At 47.2% G+C, this 27,873-nt stretch overlaps 2 protein-coding genes across 2 annotated transcripts; both read left to right on the top strand.

Moving 5' to 3' along the window:
* Positions 1 to 2,471: 2,471 nt before the first annotated feature.
* On the top strand, positions 2,472 to 4,178 carry LOC102707364. The gene has a single exon (XM_015843085.2). It carries the CDS (start codon positions 2,661 to 2,663, stop codon positions 3,897 to 3,899), a length of 1,239 nt encoding a protein of 412 aa, XP_015698571.2. The 5' UTR covers positions 2,472 to 2,660; the 3' UTR covers positions 3,900 to 4,178.
* Positions 4,179 to 20,403: 16,225 nt separating this feature from the next.
* Positions 20,404 to 27,693, top strand: LOC121055982. Its single transcript, XM_040529409.1, has 5 exons — positions 20,404 to 20,409; positions 20,782 to 21,677; positions 22,425 to 22,634; positions 22,943 to 23,001; positions 26,870 to 27,693. Exons 1-5 carry the CDS (start codon positions 20,404 to 20,406, stop codon positions 26,992 to 26,994), a joined length of 1,296 nt encoding a protein of 431 aa, XP_040385343.1. The 3' UTR covers positions 26,995 to 27,693.
* The last annotated feature ends 180 nt before the right edge of the window (positions 27,694 to 27,873 follow it).

Genomic DNA, 27,873 nt, shown 5'->3' on the forward strand with positions numbered 1-27,873 from the left:
TGCAAAACCAAAAATATAATAGATGAACTGAAATTACCTAATAGTGTTTCGAGTCACCATCTTAAATAATGGCTGAAGTGCACTAACAAATCTTCTGAAGCCAATATGATCAACAATAGATAAAGGATACTCATGTAATATAATCATGGCAGCAAGCTCTCTCCTAGCCACAGCTGGATCAAATGTGTATGTATCAACAGATACTTTCCCTCCCTCGATGGAATTGAATCTCAACGAAGATTGTGCAAGTGTCTTAGGTCCCATCTTGATCTTTCTCAATGTGCAAATTTTTAAATGATCATGTAGATGAGAAGTCCCATTGGTGCTCTTCCCTCCAAGTCGCTTGTGGCAGTGAAGGCACTCAGCCTTTACATCACCACAAACTTTGACCTTCTTGAAATCCTTCCAAACAACAGAAGTAAGCTTCCTCTTTGTGCCAAAATTCTCGGCTTCATCTTCCGGCTCATCATCCTCAATTTGTATTGGCTCAGAATCATTAACAGACTCTGTTTGTGGTGGAAGTGACTGTGATTCTTGCTGGCTGCTACTCCCACAACCAGTACCAGCTGTGGAATTTGTGGTAAATCTGACAATTGACAGATAAATATAGATGAATATATCTTTCAACCAAAATCTGAATACTTGAACTGAAAAATCTCTATTATGAATCATACTAAAACTTGATACACATAAATTAATAAATTTGCAACATATACTCCAAACACCTTATCAGGCAACATCTAAAAAAATCAAGCAAGGTGTAAAATAATAAATGAAATCCAATTTACACATTCTAAATTGTTAGGAGCTTAGAATTACGAAAATGGAGCTAAAAAAATATAAAGGGTTTGCGTGAAATCGAACCCCATGGATTTGAATAAGCGCAGTCCGTCGGCGGAGGTTGATGCTTCTGGAATTCTTGGAGCAGAAGGAGCTATTGCCTTAGTCAAAGCAGAAGGAGCTCCTGCAATCGCAAGACGGCTTTTTGGCCTTGTGGCGATCCTTTTTATAGGTGGTTTAGGTGGACGACTGCAAGCCTTTGCGCCGGAGCCGGAAGAACCAGATCTGCCCACATTAGCAATGGCAGATCCAGCAACAGGCACGACAGCGGGTGTGGCTGCAGCGCTTATAGCATGCGATGGCTGGTCCAACTCCGTATTGGCGTCCCTTATTGTGGATCGCCAAATGTGAGTTAGTGACTCAATGAGATGAGGCAGCCATGCAGGACGAATTTAGTGGACGGGGACATAGTACTATAGGCACACAATCTAGGCAGGGCTGCTGATTTCGGACTTAGGAGTACGAGTGCTAGATGTGCTCACCTTGCATCGTCGTCGGAGCTTAGCGGCTGCGAAGGTGAAGCCATCGTCAATTGTCACGGCGGCGGCGACTCGGCGCCCGGGGGCTGGCGGCGGCGACGACTCGGCGTTCGGGGGCTGTCGGCGGCAGCGACTCGGAGTCCGGGGGCCGGCAACTCGGCCTCCAGCCGGCGGCGACTCAGCGTCTAGGGGCCCTTGGCACGGCGAGTCGGCGTCTAGGGCCGGCGGCGGCGGCTACTGAGTACCGAGTGGCGAGACCGCGAGAGAGAGACAGAGAGGGATGAGCGGATCTGTGGATGGGTGGCTAGGGTTTCATTTTTCCTTATATACTCGGCCTCAATTTTATGGGCCATATGGGCCAGGCCATGTGCACATATATATTTCCAGGTCTCCACGGGTAGCGGGTATGGGGAACGGTTAACCATACCCGAACCTGCCAGACCCGACAGGGACTCTTTTGTCTCCATTTAATCCTCCATAGAGGCTAAATTTATACCATCCCCGCCACCTAATAGGAGAATTCCCCGCGGGGAATCCTCTAATGGATAACCATTGCCATTCATATTTGAGCCTAATTAATCCGTCATTAGCACATGTTGGTTACTATAGCACTTATGCCTAATCATGGATTAATTAGACCCAAAAGATTCGTCTCAAGATTTCTTATATAATTGTACAATTAGTTTTTTGGTTCATCTATGTTTAATGCTTTTATTTAGGTGTTCAAAAATTCGATGTGATGTTTTTGCAAAAAAAATTTAAAAACTAAACAAGGCCTTATTTTGAGGTGATTTTTTGTTTCGATAAATTTTCCATACCGTGTTCACTCTGCTCGGTATTGGCACTGTTTTCTTATTCCATATTACCCTATTCTATTTTTGTATCTAGAGTTTCTGATTCCGGTTTCGGTTCTGAAAAAAAATTGAAAACCGAAACGGTAGAGATAGTTTCAAACTGTTTCCAAGCCATTTTCATTCCTACCTTTGGGTACAACTTGTACCGTAACAATGCTCGCCATTATAAGATTCTGCTAATTCAGTGTCTCAAATCTCAAAATGTTCAGTACCAGTGATGGTCAGGTGTGCAATACTCCGATCTTGTATATATGTGCGGATAAAGCCATGTTCAGGATAGATTCAAAATTGTACTGAAGCTGGGCGAGTCTTGCGAAAGAAGCAACTCGCTTCCAGAAGCCAAACGGAATCAAATCGGAAGACGTAACTAGTACCGAGCATATAAAGCACCAGCATCACAGCCTTGACCTTCCTCCTCTCCTCCTCGTCTTCAACCTCCCATCTCTCGTGCCGCCATTAGCCACCACCAACTCCCCCATTCGCTTCAATGGCTGACGAGTTTCCTCCACCACTGGATGATGGCGAGCCTCAATTGACGAACCTCCCCGCCTACATGGTCCGCGAGATCGTCGCCGGCATACGATGCAACCTCGATCGCGAACGCGCAGGAGACCTCGGCGGAACCTTCCGCGCGCAGATTCAGCTGCTCGAGCCGCTGCCTCCCCCTCTCCCGTGGCTCCTCGTCCCGAGATCTGTCGGGCCTCCGGTCTTCCACTGCGTCCTCAGCAACTGGAGCACCCACCGCTACTTCCTCGTGGACAGCGCACACGCCGCGCGCTTCTTCGGCTCCTACGACGGCAACTGGCTCTTCGTCTCCCTCCACCAAAACGACCAACACTTCCTCCTCAACCTTGAGCGTCCGTACCTGCGCATCGATCTCCCCAACAAGTGCCTACGCAGATTCCAGGTGCGCCCGTTCCATTACCCACAAATCCTAGTTGAGGACAGGATCTTCATCGTCGCCGCCACCTTCTCTCGCCAGCCAACCGAACAGGGATGTGTCGCCGCCGGCATCATCGGCTATCCTCCCAGCAGCCCAGTCGTGGACACATGGCACATCGGGTTCTGGGAGATGGGCAACAAGGCACCGGTGATTTCACAGTCCTTTCCGCCGACGAACGAGGACCTTGAAGTGGAGGACCTCCTGTACAGCCGTGGAGACGAAGCCTTCCTCTTCCTCACCCGAGGGGAACACATCCGTGAGTTTCGTCAACCCATATTCCCTCTCCCGGACATGAAAAGGAAGGTGCGGTACTTCCAGCGGCGCGGCGGCGAGGGCGACGGGCCTGTCCTCGCTCGCTACCTCGTGGAGTCCCGGGGGGATTTGCTCATGGTGGTCAGGTTAGGCACTCGTGAACCCCCCTCGCCGACGTTGGCGTTCCGGGTGTTCCAGCAAGAAGTCCGGAATGTCATCAACGCCGAAGGGGAAGTTGAAGCTGAGCACCACTGGGCCGAGCTGCCCGCGCTCGAGGGCCGTATCTTGTTCGTCGGAAGAGGCTGCTCCAGATCGTACGAAGTGGCGCATGGGTACCCTGGTAAGGAGGGAATCTACTTCCTGGATGACCGGACCTTCTACGACCACCGGATCGTATTCAGGAGTAGAGCCCGACGGCGATACCACTGCAGCGATGTGGGGAAATGGTCGGGAACACCGCCGCAGGTCAGGCAATGCATCCCGGAGTATGGTCCGTCCAACGAATCCTCTCCAGTTTGGGTTCTCCCTTAGATGAGACAACGAGTTCTGGCAGAGCAAATCAAGTTAGTATGTGATCATGCTGAGTGTAAGCTGCATAGTTTTGACGACGAGTTTCGGCAGAGCATCAGATCAAGTAAGTAGTATGTGATCGTGCTGATTTCGATGGTGTTGTCGTGTTGAAATTTTTTCTTGCTGGTCCCAAGTTGGCTACAGAATTCTCAATTCAGTGAATAAATTCTAATTGATGATGAGTTGCCGGTTTACTTAGTTCCTCTGTACTTGCATTTTAAAGCTGCAATGAGAATTCAATGTCCAAATATCTTAACTGGTATCTGCAGATTGTTCTGTTTCGTTATGGCTGCACGGCTAAATTAATTTATCAGCATATTTCGTCCTAAATTTGTTAGGTGCAACCTGAAACAGCAATCATTACCCAATGTTTGTAGACCTGTTGCTACCTTCGATTCGGTTGCGCTTTTGGATAATTCATGACGTTGGCGTATCCTTGCAATTGATAGTTTCACCGTGGACATGTTCATGGCTGTTCTTGACCCAGAGCACACCCCTTTGCTGTTGTTTCTGGATCTCAAACTGGATTTGCATGAAGCCAAATTTTGCTCTGTATTCTTGCAGTCTAATTTCCCTTTGTTGAAATCATATATATACAGGACTTCCTGTAGATTTACCTGATAAATTGAAAACATTGAGGTTCTTAGCTCAAATGTAAATTCAACTAATAGCACATAATTCTTGTATCCTGTCCCTGCATCCTCCATTTTTGTTCTTCTGAAAAGTAAATAGCTGCTTGGTTCATATCTCTGAAGTGCTGTTAGTTTGCTGCGTTAGGCTGGCTGGCCTAAACAATGCTATCATTTCTTGTTTTACTTAAACTCTCTTTGGATTTACTTCCTTTCTTCGGATTGAAAGATGAACGAATAAAATACCAGTTCCCATAGAGTTCAGGCATCATATATAGCTGGGGCTGGTTATCGCTCTGTATATGTCGTCTGTAACTTACTGTGAGAGTGTGCTACCGAGTGTTACATGGTTTCGCTCACTCTGGCTTGGAGTTTTATTACCAAATGAATACTCGGTTGCTTGACGGAGTTAACATTTGAGTTACTTCTAATGGCTGCGGCTGGCTAATTCTTGCTTCGATCGATCTGCGTTGTGTTGTTTGTTTGCTCTTGCTGAGATCAATCCTGCAGCTCGTGCTGAGACAGGTGCTGATTGGCACCCATCCAATTTGAGTGCACTGTTTGTGCTGTAAACTTCAGCAGAACTTCCTTCAGCGCAGAAACCATCTGGCACCTGCAGCCAAGAATAGTGTGTACTTAGGGCAGTACAAAGGTGTTTATTTGCTGACTCTCTCTTAATTACATGCAATTTGATGACGTGAAGAAAAAAGAGAAAAGGAGAGAGAAAAAAAGAGAAAAGGAGAGAGAAAAACCATTATCATGCATGACAACAACTTAGAGTCTACTCTTACCATTTATTAAAGAAAATTTTCTTGCATTAGAGTGAATAAAAAGAAAACTAGCGTAACAAAAATATTTTATTACATTTACAAAGAAACCATACTGACTCTATCTTTGTTCGTATCATTATAAAATAGGTTCTTATTACGGCGTAGATAAGATAAAAGTCTATAATAGGCTCTAGCTTTGAACATGCCCTTACTATGTCCCTTTTTGGTGATGCTTGAGCTATTATTGTGCTACCATAGTCGTTTCAGAATCCACATGATTCAATGGATAATTGTTTGTGCAGTTGTCCTTGGATTTTTGTGACCAGTCCACATAGAGCTGTCACTGGTTATTCATTACATACCAAAATCTATACTTAGGTCGCGTTCGCTCCCTGAGGTAAGTAATGCAAATTTCTTTCTTTTTTACATGCACGCTTCATAAACTGATAAATATTATGTTTTTTTAAAAAAAATTCTATTAGAAAGCTGCATTAAAAAATCATATTAATCTATTCTTTCTACTTTATAATTAACAATTTATTAATTATATACTAATCTATTATTACGTTATCCGCGCTGGTTACTTATCCAACTACCTAACACGGCCTTAGGAGTGGTAATGGGTAAAGGCGTTTGAGTTCTTTCACAACGTTATTTGATTCTTAAAAAGTTTAATTCAAAACTCTATACAATTTTATTTTCAACCTATTTTAAACCCAACCCTTAAATTTTATAGATAAAAAGTTTGAGCACATTACCACCCCTACCCATACCTATGTCATTCACCCCTACCTATACCTATGTCATTCCGAGAGGGTATGGGTAAAAATAATTACCCATTGAAATTTTGGGTATAGGGAGGATTTACTCATTTTACGCTCTTTATTCAAACCCATTTAGTATGTATTAACTCTGGCCTAAAATTTTTAAACTAGTGTTTACACTACAAAAAGTAATTAAATTTGACTAAAAGTTAGTGGGATGATTTATTATGTAGAAGAACAAATTTGTATAAATTTTGATCAATTTCTATAATTAAGACCCACATATGTCTTCTGTCTTATCATTCATTACCATACCCATTGGGTAAAACTCATTTAAATTAGGTATGAGCAATTTTCTTGAAAATATGTATGGGTAAAATTGTGTATGGATAATGGTTATCCAATACCCTCTCTAGTGCAAGTCTAAGTCCACATGATATTTCTCTCATTGATCGAGTTATCATACTTTATCTATAATTCTTTAAAATAAGATGGCGATGCATCTGCTATGCCACCTCTTATTCTGATTTTTTTTCCAATTGCGACATGTCCTTTAAGGTTAAAAAATCCTTCTACATATTTGTAGGGATGAATATCATCCAAGTTTACATGCAAAGCCATTTGTAGGAATGAAATTTGAAAAATGTTTTATTTAATGTGCTTCAAACAATACTAGCATGTGCATAGATTATTTTTGTCCGTAGCAAATCATAGGTAATTAGGTAGTCTTTTGAGGGCAAGTACAGCGGTTAGGCAGTATCGTCGATTAAGCCATGTAAAGGAGGAAAATATCCTACGTGGCATCAATTAAATGAAGAAAGAGAGTCTAGCCAGCGATTGTTTCGTCGACGGTGAACACTCCTTGTCCCAGGCAAATCGACGCCTCCATCGCACGTTGTATCAAGCGCTGCAAATCGACGCCGGCGGCAGAGGATCGGATGCGCATGCGGTGGCCGCGCCAAAATCTTCTTCTCGCCGCTCCAAAACTCGTCCCGGCCATGGCAAAATTCTCCCCAAGCTAGGTTTCCCATCCTCCCCATCCATTGGAGACCACAATAGGCAGCGAAGAAGGGCACCGGGGCATAGTGGGGCGGCTGCTCGCGGCGGCGGAGGTGCGAGTGTTGGCGGCGGCGGAGGGAGCGGCTTCTCGTTGCGGTGGATGGGCAACAGCTTGCAGCGGCTCCGTTGCGGCAGGTGAAGGGAGGAGCTTGGGCACACAAGCTACGGATGGCTCCTCGTTGCGGTGGATGCTTTGGAGTTTTGAGAATTTTAGTATATTTGAAGTACTGTTCTGTGTGTGAGCATTTTTTTTGGAATAATCATTTGTATTGACAAAGTAACAAAATAGCCTACAAAGAAAAATGCGTGTTTGATCAGGATGCATGTATGCATTAAGATAACATCTAGACAACCAAACAGACATCAGTTGTCTTAACTGTTGTATAATCTGTCTGTTTCGCTGTCTGTATATATTAAATAGACAGCTACTGTCTAAACCGTTGTGCATGCCCTGAGAGGCTACAAGAAATCCAAATGGTTAACGGTCTTGTAATACTTTATCTTGCTTGCATTGCAGAGATATGAGATAACTTAGAGAAAATGAAAAAACACACTAACGTGTTAAGCTGAAAATGCCTAGTCCTCCATGTCGGAATAGTAGTTTCATGTCTGTTATTTTTTGTGGATTGCTATATTTGAGAATTGAGATTGGTCGTGCTAAAGTAAAAAGGGATATTATTAACATCTCTCCTTCATTTAGTTTCTCCTAAGTTATTCTTAGGCCGGTAGGGAAATGAAAGGTGAATTGTGGAAAAGTTTGTTCCCCAAGAATTTAGGAGGGCTAGGGATCCTGAACTTTGATCATTTTGTGAGAGCACTTAGACTAAGATAGCTATGGTACAAATGGGTAGAGCCAGAAAAACGTTGCACTATGCTAGGATCACCATGTGATGAGCACAACCGTCAACTATTTGCCAATGCAACAAAAGTACAAATAGGCAACGGGAAGACAACACAATTATTAGGTTCAACCTGGCTTGGTGATCAAATAAGTTGGCTATAAGGCCTGAGGCCCGACAGCCCGGCACAAGGCACGGCGTCGTGGCCCGGCCCACGACATGGCCCAGTCGGTGTCGGGCTTGGGCCAGCCCGGCCCGATGGTTGGGCCATGCTTGGGCAGCAACCTTGGCACGCTGGGCCGGCCCGGCACGGCCCGATGCAATAAAATATTTGGGGACCGAAAATAGACTTAATTTATTCATATAAGACCTAGCCCAAAAAAAGTATGCAAAACAGACTTATTCTTGCTACGTATGTAATAGCCTAAAGTAGAGGGGGAGAAATAGACTTATTTCAATAGCCCAGAGAAGTGAGCGACAAGATATAGACTTATTTATTGAAGAAGCACAGTGGGTCGTCGTGCCTTCGGGCCTGCCCGGCGTGGCCCGAGTGGTATTGGGCCGTGCCTGGGCCATCGATGCCGCCCATGGGCCAGCACGGCATGGCCCGATAGGCTGATTGGGTCGTGCCGGCCCGACACATTCCGGCATGGGCCTGACTGTGCCTGGGCCGTGCTGGCATGGCCCGCCCGTTTCGCATCTATATTGATCAACCTCTAAGACAACTGGCACCACATTCTAGAAAGAAGAAGCACATGGTGCATGATGCTTTGTCAAATGGAAATTGGATACATGACATAAGATACAATCTGACCCAAGAGCTAATCTAGGAGTTCAGAGATATATGGTTAATAATACTGAAAAGAACAATCAGACTAACAGAAAGGGTAGATGATACCATGTCCTAGACTTAGACAAGCAATGGAACCTACTCCACAAAGTCAGCATACACAGAGTGCAGTTCGCTATAACTGAAGCGCATGCGGCAGTAAAAACGTAACTGGAAAGCGTGGGCATAGTCCAAATGCAAAATCTTTGTTTGGTTGCTACTCCAGAACAGAATTAGGGTGACAAATAGGGTACAACACGGACAATGGCCAAACAACTATTTCTACAAACTTTCTTTAAGAAACCTAGAGACAACACAAATATATTTTCAAACACTGTCCCATCACAAAGGAGATTTGGGCTAACATGTCACCGGTGCTCAACTATAGCACGGTAATCTCAGGCCCTATTTAGTTCCCAAAAACTTTTTTAAAAGCATCACATCGAATCTTTAGACACCTAAATAAAGCATTAAATATATATAAACATTAAAACTAATTACGTAGTTATGGAGAAAATCGTGAGATGAATCTTTTGAGTCTAATTAGTGCATGATTAGCCATAAGTACTGCAGTAACCAACATGTGCTAATGGCAGATTAATTAGACTCAAAAAATTCGTCTCGCGGTTTTCAGCCAAAATCTAAAATTTGTTTTGTAATTAGAATACGTTTAATACTTCAAATATGTGACCGTATGCGTTGATGTAACCTCTGTCCCAAAAATTTTCTCCAACTATACGCTGCCTCATTAAGGGTGGGGCAAATGCGCGATGCAACAAACAAATTATCAAAAGCGGTAAGATCGGCTCAAATCTTGATAGGGTACTCAGGACCTGTTTAGTTCTGTAGTCCTAGGACTAAAAATTAGCCCATGAAGTAAATCTTTAGTTCCTACTGTTTGGTTAGAGGGATTAAAAGAGACTAAAAACAGTTATTTTTAAATCACAGATCAACAGCTGCAGCAACGACTAAGCAGCAGCAGCAGCAAGCGGTAAGCAGCAGCAGGAGCAAGCGGCCAAGCAGTGACAGCTGCCTCCGGCGTGGGCGGCGGCGACCTGCGGCGTGGCCCTGGGCGGCGATAGCCCCAGGCGTGCCCGGCGGGCGACGAGCACTGGCGGTCACGGCGGCCTCCTCTGGCGTGGGCGGCAGCAGCCCTTGGCGTGCGCGGCGACGGCCCTGGGCGGTAGCGCTGACTTCCTCCGGCGCGGGCGGCGGCCTCCTCCGGCGTGGGCGGCGACGGCCCTGGGCGGTCGCACCGGCTTCCTCCGGCCGTGGGCGCCGGGCCGCCGGCTTCCTCCGGCGCGGGCGGCGGCCTCCTCCGGCGTGGGCGGCGACAGCCCCGGGCGGTCGCACCGGCTTCCTCCGGCCGTGGGCAGCGTCGAACCCCCGCGTGCGCGTGCGAGATCAGTTGGGGACGAAGGAAAACTAGTCCCAATAAGTTAGAGACTAATAAACATTTCAGTCCCTTTCAGTCCCTCCTGTTTAAGCTTTTGGAGACTAAAAGTGACTAAAATAGAGACTAATAATTAGTCCCTCTAACCAAACAGGACCTTAGGAGCGAGCAAAACAGAAGAATCTTTAGGGGGAATTTTCGTTAAGTCCAACAAATCGCGACGATTATCAAAGAAGAAATCGAAAACATTTAGCCAGATTTAGTGCCAAGAGATATTTATTTGGCGTGGGCATACGCAGGTTCACAAGTGTGTGGATTCTATTTCTTCCCCTCACCCCATTGTACTCCTAAGGATTTTCACCCATATCTTTCACTTTTTCTTATATTTATAACACAAAAATTAAATTTCTCACCCTTAAATTTGACGTTGATTTTGGTGTTTTTCATTGTAATTTGTAATTTATTTTTTCAACATTCGCTTTTAGAACATTAGGAATTGCTCGATCTGATGTGCAATACTCCGATCATGCATATAGGGATATACGCATGCTCAGGCAACTTTTCCTTCAAAATTGCAATCGAGAAGGGATGTGTAGGTTGCCATTTAGATTCATTCAGGGTAGATACAAATCCCTACTGAAACTGAGGCCCTGTTTATTTCAAAAAATTTTCACCCAAAAACATCACATCAAATCTTTGAACACCTCAATAGAGTATCAAACATAGATGAAACGAAAAACTAATTGCACAATTATATGAAAAATCATTAATTAGGCTAGCTGTGAAATTCGTGGAAAAGATTCGTCTCCCAATTTATAGGCTAGCCGTGAAATTCGTAGCCTTAAAATTCGTTTTGTTTATTCATGTCTGAAAATCTGTTCCGACATTCGGTCAAACATTTAACGTGAGATCTAAAAATTTTGTTTTCACCGACTAAACACCCCCTGAGTTTTGAATTTGACTTGCAAGCTGGGCGAGACTTGCCAAAGAAGCAACTCGCTCGACGCTTCCAGAAGCAAAGGGAATCAAACCAGCATATAAAGCACCAGAGGCCTTCCTCTTCTCTTCGTCTTCAACCTCCGCTCTCTCGTGCCGCCATTAGCCACAACCAACTCCCCCCATTTGCTTCAATGGCTGACGAGTTTCCTCCACCACTTGATAATGCCGAGCCTCCATTGGCGAAAGTCCCCGCCGACATAGTCCGCGAGATCGTCAGCAGCCTCCGATGCAAAATCGATCGCGACCGCGCACGATACCTCGGCGAAACCTGGCGCGCGCAGATTCAGCTGCTCGAACCGGTGCCTCCCCCTCTCCCGTGGCTCCTCGTCCCGAGATCCATCGGGCCTCCGGTCTTCCACTGCGTCCTCAGCAACTGGCGCACCCACCGCTACTTCCTCGTGCACAGCGCACACACCGCGCGCTTCTTCGGCTCCTACGACGGCAACTGGCTCTTCGTCTCCCTCCAACAAAACGACCAACACATCCTCCTCAACCTTGAGCGTCCGTACCTGCGCATCGATCTCCCCAACACGTGCCTACGCAATTTCCTGGTGCCGCCGTTCCAATACATACAAATCCTAGTTGAGGTCAGGATCTTCATCGTCGCCGCCACCTTCTCGCGCCAGCCAACAGAACCGGGATGCGTCGCCGCCGGCATCATCGGCTATCCTCCCAGCAGCATAGTCGAGGGCACATGGCACATCGGGTTCTGGGAGATGGGCAACCAGGCACCGGTGATTTCACCGTCCTTTCCGCCGATAAACGAGGACCTTGAAGTGGAGGACCTCCTGTACAGCCGTGGAGACGAAGCCTTCCTCTTCCTCACCCGAGGGGAACACATCCGTGAGTTTCGTCAACCCATATTCCCTCTCCCGGACATGACAAGGAAGGTGCGGTAATTCGAGCGGCGCGGCGGCGAGGGCGACGGGCCTGTCCTCGCTCGCTACCTCGTGGAGTCCCGGGGGGAGTTGCTCCTGGTCGTCAGGTTAGGCACTCGTGAACCCTCCTCGTCGACGTTCGCGTTCCGAGTGTTCCAGCAAGAAGTCCGGAATGTCATCAACGCCGAAGGGGAAGTTGAAGCTGAGCACCGCTGGGCCGAGCTGCCGGCGCTCGAGGGCCGTATCCTGTTCGTCGGAAGAGGCTGCTCCAGATCGTACGAAGTGGCGCATGGGTACCCTGGCAAGGAGGGCATCTACTTCCTGGATGACCGGACCTTCTACGACCACCGGATCGTGTTCAGGAGTAGAGCCCAACGGCGATACCACTGCAGCGATGTCGGGAAATGGTCGGGAACACCGCCGCAGGTCAGGCAATGCATCCCGGAGTATGGTCCGTCCAACAAATCCTCTCCAGTTTGGGTTCTCCCTTAGATGAGACAACGAGTTTTGGCAGAGCAAATCGAGTTAGTATGTGATCTTGCTGAGTGTAAGCTGCGTAGTTTTGACAAGAGTTTCGGCAGAGCATCAGATCAAGTAAGTAGTATGTGATCGTGCTGATTTCGATGGTGTTGTCGTGTTGAAATTTTTTCTTGCTGGTCCCAAGCTGGCTACAGAATTCTCAATTCACTGAATAAATTCTAATTGATGATGAGTTGCCGGTTTACTTAGTTTCTCTGTACTTGCATTTTAAAGCTGCAGTGAGAATTCAATGTCCAAATATCTTAACTGGTGTCTGCAGATTGTTCTGTTTCGTTATGACTGCATAGTCTGCACTGCTGAATTAATTCATCTGCATATTTTTAGTTCTAAAAAGAGGCTGATAGAGTTTTATGCTTCCAGGGTTTGGTAATCATTTACCGAATGTTTGTAGTCCTTTTGCTATCTTTGGTTCGGTTACACATTTGGATGATTCAAGGCATTAGCATATCTCTGCAATTTTGGACGACTGTTCTTGGATTCTGTGACCCAGAGCACACCCCTTTCCTGTTGTTTTTGGATCTCAAACAGAATTTGCATGAATCCAAATTTTGCTCTCTGTTGAAATCATTTATATGCAGGACTTCCTGTAAATTTTACTGAGAAGTTGTTAACATTTAGGTTCTTAGCTCAAACGTTAAATCCACTAACAGCACACAATTCTTCCATCCTGTCCCTGCATTCTCCATTTTTGTTCTTCTGAAAAGTAAATAGCTGCTTGGTTCATAACTCTGGAGTGTTGTTAGCTTGCTGCGTTAGGCTAGCTGGCCTTCTACATAGGCCATTATAACTAAACACCGCTCTCATTGCTTGTTTTACTTAAACTGTTAAACATTGTCTTCGGATTAGTTCTACATAGAAAGATGAACGGAGAAACTACCTGTTCCCATAGTGTTGCTACCGAGCTAGTAATATTCAGTTGCTTGACAGAGTTTATATTCGAATTACTTCATATGGCTGGCTACTTCTTGCTTCGATCCATCTGCATTGTGTTGTTTGTTTGCTCTTTCTGAGGTCAATCGTGTTAGCCGTGCTGACATAGTTGTACCCATACAATTTGAGTGCACTGTTTGTGCTGTAAACCGCAGCAGAATTTCCTTCAGTGCTGAACCACCTTCGGCTAACAATATTACTGTCCCCTTTTTTCTGGTGATGCTTGAACTATTGCTGTATTACCTGGCCATTTCAGAATTCGCTTGATTCAATGGGCAGTTGCTTGTGCTTGGATTTTGCGTGACCAGTCCACGTCGTATTTCTTCGTCGATCGAGTTATCATACTTTGTCTTTCTAGAGACTGCAAGAAATCAAATGAAAACTCAGAGAAAATGAAAACACGTCAAGCTGAAAATGCACTCTTCTCCGTGTCTAAGAGCAGGTATAATAGTACTAGTCAGTAGGCTATAAAAATTTACACGTCATCTTATTCGTGGAGGGGAGAGAAAGGCAAAGAGAGAACTGAGCGGGCGCTAGATTTGGCGCCGGGCGACTTGATGGTGATTAAAAAACTGTTTTGCCGGTCCAATGACGACCTAATCGATCCCATGTGCATTGTCCTCCCGCCCCTTCTCCGTCCTCCGTTGTTTCATCGACCAGCGCTTGCCGCGGGCGAAATCCACCGGGCAATCTCCCCGTCAACGAGCAGAAAACACCACCATCCATACGGATCAAAGCCTATCGGGTGTACCCATAATCTCTCATTTCTCTTCTGTAGCCCACAAAATCCTTCGTCCTCATGCCGCCGCCGCCGCATGCTAAATGACTAGATCGATGGCCGCCTACCTCACAAGGCAAGAATCACCTGTTCTTCTTCTAGTTGTTTCAATCTTCTGCGCCGCCGGCCATCCTCATGCAGGACAAGTATGACGAACGACGCAGTTGCCACTAACAACTAGCACTGGGATCTTGTGTCCTCATCGAGGTAGCGGTGACCGTGCTTGTCTTGTGCTGATACATAAGCTAAGGTGATGTTTAGACTGAGAAAAATTTTGGAGAAGTTTCACGTCAAATGTTTAACCGGATATCGGAAGGGGTTTTCGGACACGAATGAAAAACGAATTTCAAGGTTAGCCTGGAAGCCGCGAGACGAATCTTTTGAGCCTAATTAATCTGTCATTAGCACATGTTGGTTACTGTAGCACTTATGGCTAATCATGGACTAATTAGGCTCAAAAGATTCGTCTTAAGATTTCTTCCATTACTGGGCAATTATTTTTTGGTTATCTATATTTAATGCTTTATTTAGGTGTCCAAAAATTCGATGTGATGTTTTTGGAAAAAAAATTTGGGAACTAAACAAGGCCTAATCACTGATGAAAGCTGGGTGGGATGGAAGGATCAATTGAGGCATGGAGCTGACCCACAGCAAGCTTGCTCCGCCATGAATCAACACCGTTACACCAGATAGCTCATTTGCATTTTTTTCGTTTGTTTTTCCCTTACTTTTTTTTTGCTTCCATGTGAATTGGTGATGGATAAAAGGATAAATTATCAATCTTTGTCCTCTAGTTGTTATCTGTGTTGTTGATTTTAATCTTAGGGTATGGTGGTTGTTGTGATTAAGCCTGTGAAGAAGAAAAGAGGGGAAAATTGGAAGAAGAAATATGAGTTAGCAACCGATTTTGTATGTCACGCTCACACCACAGTATGGCCACAGAGATAGAGTTCACTCTTAATCGTACATGTCTATATGTAGATGTAAAATTAATTTTTTGGCTGAGAAAATGGAGTCTGCATAGTAGTCACTCTATTGTATTGGTTGGCTTCAATACTAACTGCAAAATGATATGGCAATGAGTATAGCCAACAGATGACTATACTATTGACCTTGCTCTAAATCACGGTTTGTTGTCTACTATTTTCCATGCATTGCTAGATTTGAGCTTGGTTATTCTAAGTGTTAAAGGAATATTACTCCATCTGTTTTTTTATTTGGCGTCATCGACTTCCGAGTCTATGTCTAACATTTGTTTTATTCCAAAAACTAGCTGGGCAGCCCACACTCATTTATGTGGCTAGATTTTCTTTATTTAAAGTATCAGATGGTATAACTTATACACATATAACAGTGGATATTTTTTTTGAATTTTTGATTTAACTGAATAATGATCGAGTACAACGGACTGTTGAAATGTCCCATAGACGTGAATACTCCATCCTATATGGATTCTGATGCCCTCCAGCCTTTATTCTGTCTAAGATTATCTTGTGGAACAATAGATATTTTGAAAAAAGATCTTCGTCCTATATATATAAATTTTTATTTCTTGAAACTTCAATAATAACCCTGTGAAATTTATTTGGAACGAGCAAAGACGACTGGGCCCTATATATATGGGAGGGGCCGAGGGGGTGAGCACTTTGGAACGAGTAAAGATGACTGAGCCCTATATATATGGGAGGGGGTGAGCACTCTGCACTTTCATACTACGCAAGCACTGGAAATATAAATGTGCAAGCTACAATTGATGGCTCGAGTTTAATTTAGCAAACCATTTATTTAAAAACCATTTTCTCAAAACACTAAGTGAGCATTTTAAAATAAACTCCTGATTGAAGGAAGCATATCACCTCGATCCGTCTATGAGTTGCTTTACAACAACACTAGTAGATAAATCATAGGTTTAATTATTTATAAACAACATTTCCTTCATTAATTTATTCTCACTTTTCAAAACATAAACCAATATTTTTCCTCAAAACAAAATGTTAGCCAACTTTCATGGTTAACTAGTCTTCTCGGCTATGGATCCGACCCTCTCAATTTGGCATCCCAAAACTCGGCCCACAACAGGCCATTACGGTCACTAAATTGGCCATCATGGCCCTCTTGGTGTCGAACGACTCCCCATGTCACAAATACTCGTTCCCAACCACGAAGGCTGGACGTCCATCACAAAGAAGAACTTTGGAAACAATGGCGGAACCAGGATCTCAACACGTGTAGGGCTCAAAGTAGAGGCAAGAACCATCCATAAAAATTCATTCAACTAAGGACAGTGACAGTAAAAATAATACAACGGAACTTGACCATATTGAATATTTCTTTGCTGAAATATGGAAATAAGTTACCAATTGGCCGCTACGACCCCTTGAACGACCACTCTTAGTTATCTCATGACATTAGCCACATTTTGCATTTTTCCAATATCTGACTTTCCCCCATGTAGCATTCAAAACCATAATTTTCAGCTCGAGATTGCTTAAAAGCAATAAAAACAGAAAGCTGCATTCTTAGCAACACTATACTCCAACCAATTATGCTTTTTGAACCATGATTTCTGAAAACTCCTATTGGCACCTCCTATTTTCTTTTGTGGATAGTTATGATCAACTTGTTGACATGGACCCATTAATAAATACTCCCTTCTAGCAGCATCCCTAATGTTTGCATCCAATTGTTCAGTTGTTCAGTTGGTGTGCGAAGGCCAGGATCAGCACCATTTGGATTAAGCAGTATGTTATCTTGCTCCTCTTCATATACTAAATCAAAACAATTTTCTAGTTGACCAATTGATAAGAACTATGAAAGGAGAGGGGTAAAAATTGAGAATAGAAAAAAAATACTTTTTGCTGGCCTGATGTTTTGCGGCCAAGCACTGCGTCTGCCGGTAGCCAAGTCGTGGCGGGTTGGCGGCGGCGCCACCACCGGCGAGCACTGCCATCCGCCCCGCGCCCCCTCCGCCCTTCCCCGAGCGCCGGCCGCTGCGCCCTTCCGGCCTCCGCCTCGGCCTCGCCTCGTGCCCTCGCCGCGCGCACCCTGCCCCCGCGACTGCCGCCCCCGCGCACTGCAGGTTGCAGCGCTGGGCCGCTGGCGTCCGCGGTCCGCCGACCCGCCCGCCGCCGCTGCTAGGTCCTAGCTGCGGAGAGAGAGAGAGAGAGAGAGAGATCGTAAGAGGCGGCTGGTGAGACCGTGAAAGGGGCTGGGGAGGAAGGAGTGAGGAGTAGGGTTTGATCGTTGGTTATTGGGCTAATGGGCCGCTGGGCTTGCAAAAGGCTAAGGCCTGATGTGGGGCTAGCTTAAATGAGTAGGGCTGAACTACTGGACCTTTGCTTTTTTAAAATTATATAGGCACCGGTAAACTGAAATCTTTTTTAAGAGTGGGGCTAGGGCCCAAGCTGCCCCAGGCCCAATTCTGCCCCTGTTTGGAAACAATTCACAATCCTATGACACGATTGTTTGAATGGTTCAATAAACTCAAAGGTTACATGCTTTATCCACACGTCATGAACATCCCGCTTTATCCAACACATATGGGCCAGTACATGGCTTGACAAAGAGGTTTCACTGCATGGCTTTTCCATAACCGTAACATAGACATCCCCTTGTCATATAGTTGGACCAATCTCTGAAACCAAGTTTAAGGCTAGTGCTAGGCCCTCCTCTACTCAGGTTGCGCTGTATAGCGCCAACCGCATCTCACGGTCCAAGCCAGACTCCCATATCATGAAATGCCTCTGTCTCCCTATCCTGACATGCCTCAACTACCAACCTGCTAGACACCTATGTTTCAGCAACTAACTCCATGAGAGGCATCCCATTCTACCCATGTGGTCGTATTGTATTATGTTCGGATGAACTTCCCAAAGAAAATGAACCTTTTGCATATCTATGAAACAAAACCATAGGAGTAGAATCGCACCGCAAGTTTTCTCATAGAAAAACTATTTTGCTTTTCAAAATGGCCAACTCACTAAGTCGGGTTTTCTAAACCTTTCACAAACTATACTTTTCTCACATGGCGATCATTCATTCAGACATATAAGGATATGATAAATATATACAAGGGGTGGGGCTGATAGACACGTGAGCTCAAATAACAAGGGTATCGGTGTACCACTATGGTGGAGTGGCAAGGTGTTAACACCAAAATTTGGTAAATTTTCTTATTGGATTCAGATAAGAAAAGATACAATCGCCGATAGAAATTTTTATCCAGAAGAATTAGAATTCAACAGGGAATCGTGAAGACCAAGACTTGGCGGCGTAATTTTATCTACTAGTTAGAGTTAGTTAGGATTTTATCTCTAAAAGATTAGAGTCTGATTGGGACTTGGTTGTTTTCTTTTATCTATTAGAATCCGTGTCGTATTCAATAGAAATTAGAGATAGAGTTTGTTATTTCTTTTTATCTATAAGGAGTCATGTGTTGTATCCGACATGGAATACTATACACCCGAGAGTATAAATATGTGTGCCCCAGGTCATTGTAAATCATCTACATCATAATCAGATCAACTAAATTTCGGTGCATCGCCACCCTCTTGTCCGAGGTTTTCAACTCTGGTGGAACTTGACACCTGACGCGAGGTTGGATCGCTTCGATCTCTGGCGGAGGGGTAAGTCCATCGTTTTGCCAGGCCACGTTAATCGTTCGGCTAGATTAGAACTGTCTCGGTTCGGTCTGATCTTCTGATCTTGTTGTGCGATTGCTAGTTATCATATCAGTTTCAACTTCAATCACTTTCGTGTTTTGAGTTGATCTGGTCGACCACTTTGGGCAATCTACGTGGGTTTGATATTTGTTATTTGACATATTCAATCTAGTACTATCTCGGTTAGGTTCGATCTAGGAGATTGCGTTTGTCAGACGATTTATATCAGATCGATGTATTTTGTTCATTGTTTTATCGGAGTACCAGCCGATAAGTTATCCGTCATCGGCTCATTGGCTTGATGGCAATCTAGATCTGTTTAGTATTTATCCTGATATTGCTAGGCGTAATCTTAAACTGTCTCGATTGGGTCCGATCTTCTATGATTATTCTTAGCAATCTGGGCTAAATATTTTATAGATCTTGGTCGTTTGTCAGCCGTTTATAGCCGATGATCTTTGCCGATCTACATGTTCATTATATTTACATCAATAGAGTAGCCGATTGCTTTACTGCATTATTTCTATACCAATCGGCTTGATTTAGTTAGATCGACAGTTATTTATGTTGCATCGGCTTATGAATTGCATGTTAATTGGTTTTAGCCGATTGCAACACATGATTCATTGTTTATTTATTAGTCTTATCGATCTTCATATTTCTTATAATCATATCGTGGTCGACTGCATACTGTCTTGGTTAAGTCCAATCTCTGCACGTTTGGTTCGATCTGGTTATAGGGGCTCGTTCGATCGACTAAGATTAATAAGTAACTTGGCGGATTACGTTGGTCTAATATTTAATTTAACTCTATTTCTGTCAAGTTTCTAGCCGATCCAAGTTTTTTACAGCCGATCGTTCATCCTATCAGCTAACCGTTGCAGCATCAACATCTGATCGGCTGGATTATTAGTTACCTATCGGCTTGATAGCTGATTGGCTTGCTTTACTGTTTATCTTGTTAGTTGCAGGATCAAACTGACTGGCACGTGAGGCCGCACTAGGCTCCCAAATCCTAGGGTCCCCTACCCCTACCTATACTAATATATTCTGAAATTTCTAATATTCATCTATCATCTATTAACTAGTTTTATCTTTATGTATTGAGAAAAAACTATTGGCTAAAATTGATATTAGTGTCATTATCAATGATTTCGCATCTAAGGCCCTGTTTCATTCCAAAAAATTTTCCATTCACCCATTCACTCCATTCTATATTATAAAACTTTCTGGCGTTGGTTAGATTCATAAGTGTGTTAATGAATTTAAACACATCTATAAAACATATAGATTGATATACGAATGAATTTAGACAATTCTTAAAGTCGTATAATATGAAACAAAGGATGTAACAGGCTTCACACATTTAACTAAACTTTTGCCACTGAATATAGGAATGCCAGTTTCAAAATAATCAGTACCGGTGATGCTCAGGTGTGCAATACTCCGATCATGTATATATGTACAACCGATATACCCACATAACCAAGCATAGATACAATCATACAAATCCTACGCAACTGGGCGAGTCTTGCGAAAGAAGCAACTCGCTTCCAGAAAGGGAATCAAACCGGAACACGTAACTAGTACTCCGCATATAAATCACCGGCAGCATCAGAGCATTCAGCATTGGCCTTCCTCCTCTCCTCATCGTCTTCAACCTCTCCCATCTCTCGTGCCGCCATTAGCCACCACCAAATCCCCCATTCGCTTCAATGGCTGACGAGCTTCCTCCACCAGCGGATGATACTTCGTCTCCCTCGGCCAAACCGAGGACCACTTCCTCCTCAACCTTGAGGATCCGGACCTGTTCTTCCGTCTTCCCGACAGGCGCTCACGCGGTCTGATCGTCCTGCACCCGTTCCCGCTCGAACCAACCCTATGGGAGGACAAGATCGTCATCGTCGCCGCCACCCTCTCGCGCCAGCCAACCGAACGGGGATGCGTCGCCGCTGGCATCATCGGCTATCTTCCCATCTGCCAGGACTACGACATACGGGAGATCGCGTTCTGGGGGATGGGTGATGGGGAGCGGGAGATTTCATATACCTTTCGGGAGAAGGACCCGGACCTTAAAGTGGAGGACCTCCTGTACAGCCATGTAGACGAAGCCTTCCTCTTCCTCACCAGAGGGGAGCACACCCATGAGTTTCATCAACCCATATTCCCTCTCGAACACACGAACCAAGAAGTGGTGCGCTTCCAGCAGCGCCGCGGTGACGGCGACGGGCCTGTCGTCGCTCGCTACCTCGTGCAGTCCCGGGGGAAGTTGCTCATGGTCGTCAGGTTTGGCAATCATCAACTCCTCTGGCCGACGTCGGAGTTCCGAGTGTTCCAGGCAGAAGTCCGAAATGCCACCAACGCCCAATGGGAATTTGAGGCTGAGCACCACTGGGCCGAGCTGCCGGCGCTCGAAGGCCGTATCCTGTTCGTCGGAAAGGGTTGCTCCAGATCGTACGAAGTGGCGCATGGGTACCCTGGCATGGAGGGCATCTACTTCCTGGATGACCTGTGCTTCTACGACCCCATGATCGTGTTCAGGGCGAGAGCCCAACGGCGATACCTCTGCAACGATTGTCAGGAATTCGCTAGAAGATTGCTGGCTAGAACACAGAATCAACGCACACGATTTCTGGACGAACACTTAGCACACAAAGAACAAGAACTACTGTAGAGAAAAAGACAACGAAGAACACACTCTGGGTTTGGTGCTGCCTGAATTGCTTGCAGCGTTTTCTGGGCTTTCTTCCTTTTATTATGCAAAAACGAATACATGCGCAAGCATCGGATCACAACCCACGTACTACCGGTTTTACCGCGTCCATCCCCGCGCCCGATCGAGGTGGCCAGTCACCCGCACGGCTTGGCATGCTGTGAGCTAATCTCAACTAACAGACTCTGCATGGCTACCACACGTCGGTGCTCATGCACATGCAATGTAAAAGGAATCCAAAGCTAACTAAGCTAACTAAGCTAATTATGCGAAGTTTACTAACAAAACTCCCCCTAAACCTCGCACAATTTCTTCACCTCGACGACGCCAATCCTGGACCGAAGCTCCAAGAACCGATCACGCCCAAGTGCTTTCGTCAAGATGTCTGCAAGCTGCTCATCAGTGTTGATGTACTCTATATTCACCCTTCCTTCCTCGACGCACTCTCTGATGTAGTGGTATCTTGTATCGATATGTTTACTGCGATCATGAAAGACGGGATTCTTGCTCAGCAGAATTGCAGATTGATTATCTACCTTCAGTGTGACCAAGCTGGCCTCTTCTCCTCTCAATTCAGCCAACAGCCGCGACAGCCACACTCCCTGGCACGCAGCAGTCGTCGCCGCAATATACTCGGCTTCACACGACGACAAGGCCACAACCTTCTGTTTTTGTGATTGCCAGGTGATCAAATTGTTTCCAAGGAAGAAGAAGACCCCGGACGTGCTCTTGCGCGTGTCGACGTCGCCAGCAAGATCACTGTCACTGTATCCTGTGAGAACTGCAGCATCCTTCTTCCTCCTGTACAGACAGCCAAAGCTGGTGGTGCCGGCAACATACCTGAGCACCCTTTTTACTGCCGCCAAATGCTCGACCGTGGGTTTCTCCATGAAGCGGCTGACATATCCCACGGCGTAAGCCAAATCCGGCCTTGAATTGACCAAATACCGCAGCGACCCCACGATCTTCCTGTACTCAGTAGCATCAACAAGTGGCGATTCACTGAACTTACTGAGCTTCAATCTTGACTCCATGGGAGTCAGGCTGAGATTACTTCCTGCCATCCCGGCGAGATCCAGTATCTTCTCGGCGTAGGCTCGTTGGCTCACGGTGATACCTTGATCATCTTGCTTCACCTCCAGGCCCAAGTAATACTTCAACAAGCCGAGGTCGCTCATTTGGAACGTGCCCTTCATTTCTTGCTTGAATTGTTCAACTTCAGCCGGGATGCCACCAGTGATGACCAGATCATCGACGTAAACGCCAACAACCAGTCGATGTGTTCCTGCACCGCGAAAATAAACTGCATGTTCCGACGCGCTCCGGTGAAAACCGAGCGTCAGTAGCGACGCATCGAGCTTGGCGTACCAAGCGCGTGGGGCTAGACGCAAACCGTACAGCGCCTTGTCGAGACGCAACACCATGTGCTCCTTCCCGGCTACGATGAACCCCGGTGGCTGTGCGACATGAACCTCCTCCCGGAGCTCGCCGTTGAGGAAAGCGGACTTTACGTCCATGTGGTGAACCACCCAGCCTTCGCACGCCGCGTGCGCCAGCAGTAGCCGGACAGACTCCAGCCTGGCCACCGGCGCGAAAACTTCATCGAAATCAATTCCTTGCCGTTGCACATACCCCTTGGCCACGAGTCGCGCCTTGTGCTTGGTGACATTCCCGGCGGCGTCCTTCTTGGTCTTGAACACCCATTTGAGCCCAATGGGGCGCTGATGCGCCGGTGCATTGACCAGTCGCCAGGTGTTGTTTGCCTCGATCGACTTCATTTCTTCGAACATTGCCTGGCGCCAGCACTCGTGGTGCTCGGCTTCAGCGAACGATGTTGGTTCTTTGGCTGAAACAAACAACAAATCTTCGTCGAAGTCGCGTGACGCCAGTCCCGGTGGGGTTGCGGGGCCGAGGATGTTCTCCATGGTTCGAAACCTGAGCGGTGCATCATCTGCATCGTCATCAAGGTTAGCTTCATGGTTAGGTGGTGGCGACGTGAACTCCACATCTGGCGCGGCTTGCGTTGATGTTGGCGCCGGCGAGCTGCGTGCCCGCGACAATACAACTGACGATGATGACCCGCCCCGCTCCGGCGTGGGCGGACCACCTGGTTGCTGAGTGCCTTGCTCTGGTGCCAGGCCTATGACTGTGAGATCCGCGATCATGTCTTCGATGGTGAAGTCGCTGACGACGCCTTCTGGTTCCTCATCATCCCAATTCCACTGGGCTTCCTCATCAAACACGACGTCACGTGAGACGTGCACGCGTCGTGTGGCTGGGTCGTAGACACGATATGCCTTGGACCCAGCCTCGTACCCCACGAAAATCATGGGCTTGCTCCGATCATCAAGTTTCTTCAAGTGAGGCTTGGTAATCTTGACGTGGGCGATACACCCAAAAGTGCGGAGGTGGTGCACAGCCATTGCGGCGCCGTTCCACAGCTCGTACGGCGTCTTGCCCCCGATGCTCTTTGAGGTCGATCTGTTCAGCAAGTAGACGGCCGTGTTCACCGCCTCCCCCCAAAATATGCCAGGGAGCCCTTTCGCTTTCAGCATACTCCGAGTTGTGCCCACCACCGATTGATTCCGGCGCTCAACGACGCCGTTCTGCTGCGGTGAGTACGGCGCCGTCAGTTCTCGACGCAGCCCGAGCTCGGCGCAGTAGTCGTTGAAGTGCGCCACCGAGAATTCCCCGCCGCGGTCCGTGCGTAGTGCACGAACCAGCCTGCCCGTCTGGCGCTCGGCGGCGGCTTGGACGTGTTTGATGGCGGCCGGAGCAGCGTCCTTCGACGGAAGAAGCTTGAGCCACATGTAGCGGCTATAATCATCAACGAGGAGCAGGAAGTAGCTATTCCCGCTGGGAGTCGGTGGCGTGATCGCCCCGCACAGGTCCCCGTGCAGGAGCTGGAGTGGCTCGGTGGAGCGGCTCAGGGCGCGTTGCGGGAAGGGCGCCCGACGGTGCTTGCCGGCGAGGCACGCTTCGCAGACTTGATCAACTTGTGTCAGCATTGGCAGCCCGCGCACGAGCTCTTCTCGGCTCATCTTGCGCAGCGCGGTGAAGTTGATGTGGCCGAACCGCGCGTGCCATCTCCAGGCATCCTCGCCGGCGTGCGCCGTTAAGCACACCGGACGCGCGAGCTTGGTGTCGAGGACGTACAGGCGTCCCGGACTCCTCGGGATCCTCGCGAGCAAGCGTCGTTGTTCGTCACGGACGCGCATGATGCCACCCTACACACGCACCTGAAAACCAACTTCATCGAGTTGTCCGATGCTTATTATGTTAGCTGCAAGGCGGGGCAGACAGTATGTGTTGGCGAGCGTGCGGTGTTCTCCATTCTTGCAGGCGAAGAGGATCGTCCCACGACCCTCAATCTTGACAACGGAGCCATCCCCGAGTCGAACATTTCCGGTGACGGCAGTGTTGAGGTCAGAGAAGGCCGCCTTGCACCCGGTCATGTGGTTTGATGCGCCGGAGTCCATGATCCAGCTCCGCGGGTCACGATCGATCTCGTCATCCACGGCGGCAAAAACTTTTTTCTCGTGGAGCTCGCCGACGTCGTGGAGCTCGCCAACGTCGTGGCATGTTGTGGATGCCGTTGGCGAGAAAGTTTCTGACGAGCTTGTTGTCGTGGGCCGAGTTGGATCGGCGACGTCGTCGCTGCCTCCCATCAGAAGCATCAGCGTCGGCTCGTCATCTTGGGCCACGTTTGCCTGTTCGTCCCGCTTGTGCTTGCTTCTGCAGTCCTTGGCCCAATGGCCATATTTGCCGCAATTGCGACATTTGTCATCCTTGCGGACCGGCCCGGAGTTTGAACCATCCGAGCCGCCGCTCCCGCCGGTGCCGCCGTTGCCCGATCGCCCCTTGCCGCCGCGGCGCTTGCCGCGACCGCCGGAGCTCGAGCCGCCGGAGCGCTTAGCCTCCTGCTCCTTCTTCTTGTGCCGCTCGAGCCACTCCTCCTCCGTGAGGTAGAGCTTGTCTCCGGCACCCTGGGAGGCAGGCGAGGATTGACCGGAATCTTCCGCCGCCTTCAGCCTACCCGTGACCTCCTCCATGGACAGTGTAGATATATCTAGGAGTGTCTCAATTGAAAGAACAAGTTGACTAAACCTCGGGCGCGCAACGCGCAAGTATTTTTCGACGACCTTGGTGGCGGGCTCGGGGTCGCCGAGGGTTGCCAGCTGATTGACGACGCCGGCTAGCCGCATCGCGAAATCCTCCACGTGCTCCCCATCGCGGAAGGCGATCGCCTCGTACTCGGCACGCACCCGCTGCGCGCTGGCCTTGCGGATGCGATCGTCGCCGACGCGCATGGTCCTGATGCAGTCCCATGCCTCCTTCGCGGATGCCTTGGTTGCCAGCGTTGAGATCATCTCAAGCGGCACGACGCTGCAAATCGCGTCGAGGGCCATCCGATCTTCCTGGACCTCCACCTCGGCCTCCCCGGGTTCGATGGCGCCCCAGAGAGACCGCGCCTGCAGCTTGATCCTCATGAGAAGGGACCACTCGTTGTAGTTTGTCTTCGTGAGAACTGGGTAGTTCGCCGGGCCTCCGGACTCCTTGACCACGCGGTGTATCACCAGCCCGTGGTTGTTCCCGCCGCTGCCCGAAGCGCGGCCGCCGGAATCTCGTGGAGTGCGCTCGTGCGGTGACGGCGACCGCCGGCGCGGAGAGTAGGTGCGACGTCGAGGCATGAAGACGCCGGCTAGTGCTTGATCTCTTGTCCAAGCTCTAAACCTGGCTCTGATACCAATTGTCAGGAATTCGCCAGAAGATTGCTGGCTAGAACACAGAATCAACGCACACGATTTCTGGACGAACACTTAGCACACAAAGAACAAGAACTACTGTAGAGAAAAAGACAACGAAGAACACACTCTGGGTTTGGTGCTGCCTGAATTGCTTGCAGCGTTTTCTGGGCTTTCTTCCTTTTATTATGCAAAAACGAATACATGCGCAAGCATCGGATCACAACCCACGTACTACCGGTTTTACCGCGTCCATCCCCGCGCCCGATCGAGGTGGCCAGTCACCCGCACGGCTGGGCATGCTGCGAGCTAATCTCAACTAACAGACTCTGCATGGCTACCACACGTCGGTGCTCATGCACATGCAATGCAAAAGGAATCCAAAGCTAACTAAGCTAACTAAGCTAATTATGCGAAGTTTACTAACAACGATGTCGGGATATGGTCGGGAAGACCACCGCATGTCAAGCGTTGCATCCCGGCGTATGGTCCGTCGAGCGAATCCTCTCCAGTTTGGGTTCTCCCTTAGATGAGACAACGAGTTTCGGCAGAGCATCGATCAGATCAAGTAAGTAGTATGTGGTCATGCTGAGTTCGATGGTGTTGTCGTGTTGAAATTTTTTCTTGCTGGTGTAAGCTGGCGAAGGAATTCTCAATTCAGTGAATAAATGATGTTGAATTCGTCGTTCACCTAGTTTCTGTGTAATTGCATTTTGATTCGGGTTTCTTTAAGCTTTAGTGAGATTGCAATGTGCAAATATCTGAACTGATATCTGCACATTGTTCTGTTTCTTGCTAACTGGATAGTCATGTTACAGTGTTATTGATCTGCACCAGTGAATTCCAATCGAGTGGCTGATTGAGTTTGATGCATCATCCTAAATATTTGTTAGCTGAAACCGGAAACGGCACTCATTTACGCAATGTTTGTGCACCATTTGCTACCTTTGATTCGGTTGCGCTCTTGGACGATTCAACATGTTTGCACGTCGTTGCAACTGGTAGTTTCAGTGTGGACTCGTGCATGGATGTTCTTGGATTCTGTGACCCAGGGCACACCCCATTTCTGTTGTTTTTGGATCTAGATGCTGGGTGTCCATTTCTTTATTCAAACTGTATTAGAATGAAAGCCAAAATTTGCTCTGTACACTTGCAGCCTACTTTCCCTCAGGGCTTTCTGTATATTTAACTGTGAATCGACAATACTGAAGTTCTTGGTTCTAATGAAAATTCCACTAAGTTAGATGTTCATACTTCCATCTTGTCCTTGCATTGTCCACTTTCGTTCTTCTCAAAAGCAAATAGATGCTCGGTTCATATCTCTGAAGTATTTGCTTACTGCGTTAGGCTAGCTGGCCTTCTAAATTGGCCTTCATAACGGAACAGTGCTACCAATTCTTGTTTTACT

The sequence above is a fragment of the Oryza brachyantha genome, chromosome 12, assembly GCF_000231095.2.
Source record: "Oryza brachyantha chromosome 12, ObraRS2, whole genome shotgun sequence".
NCBI classification, from domain to species: Eukaryota; Viridiplantae; Streptophyta; class Magnoliopsida; order Poales; family Poaceae; genus Oryza; species Oryza brachyantha.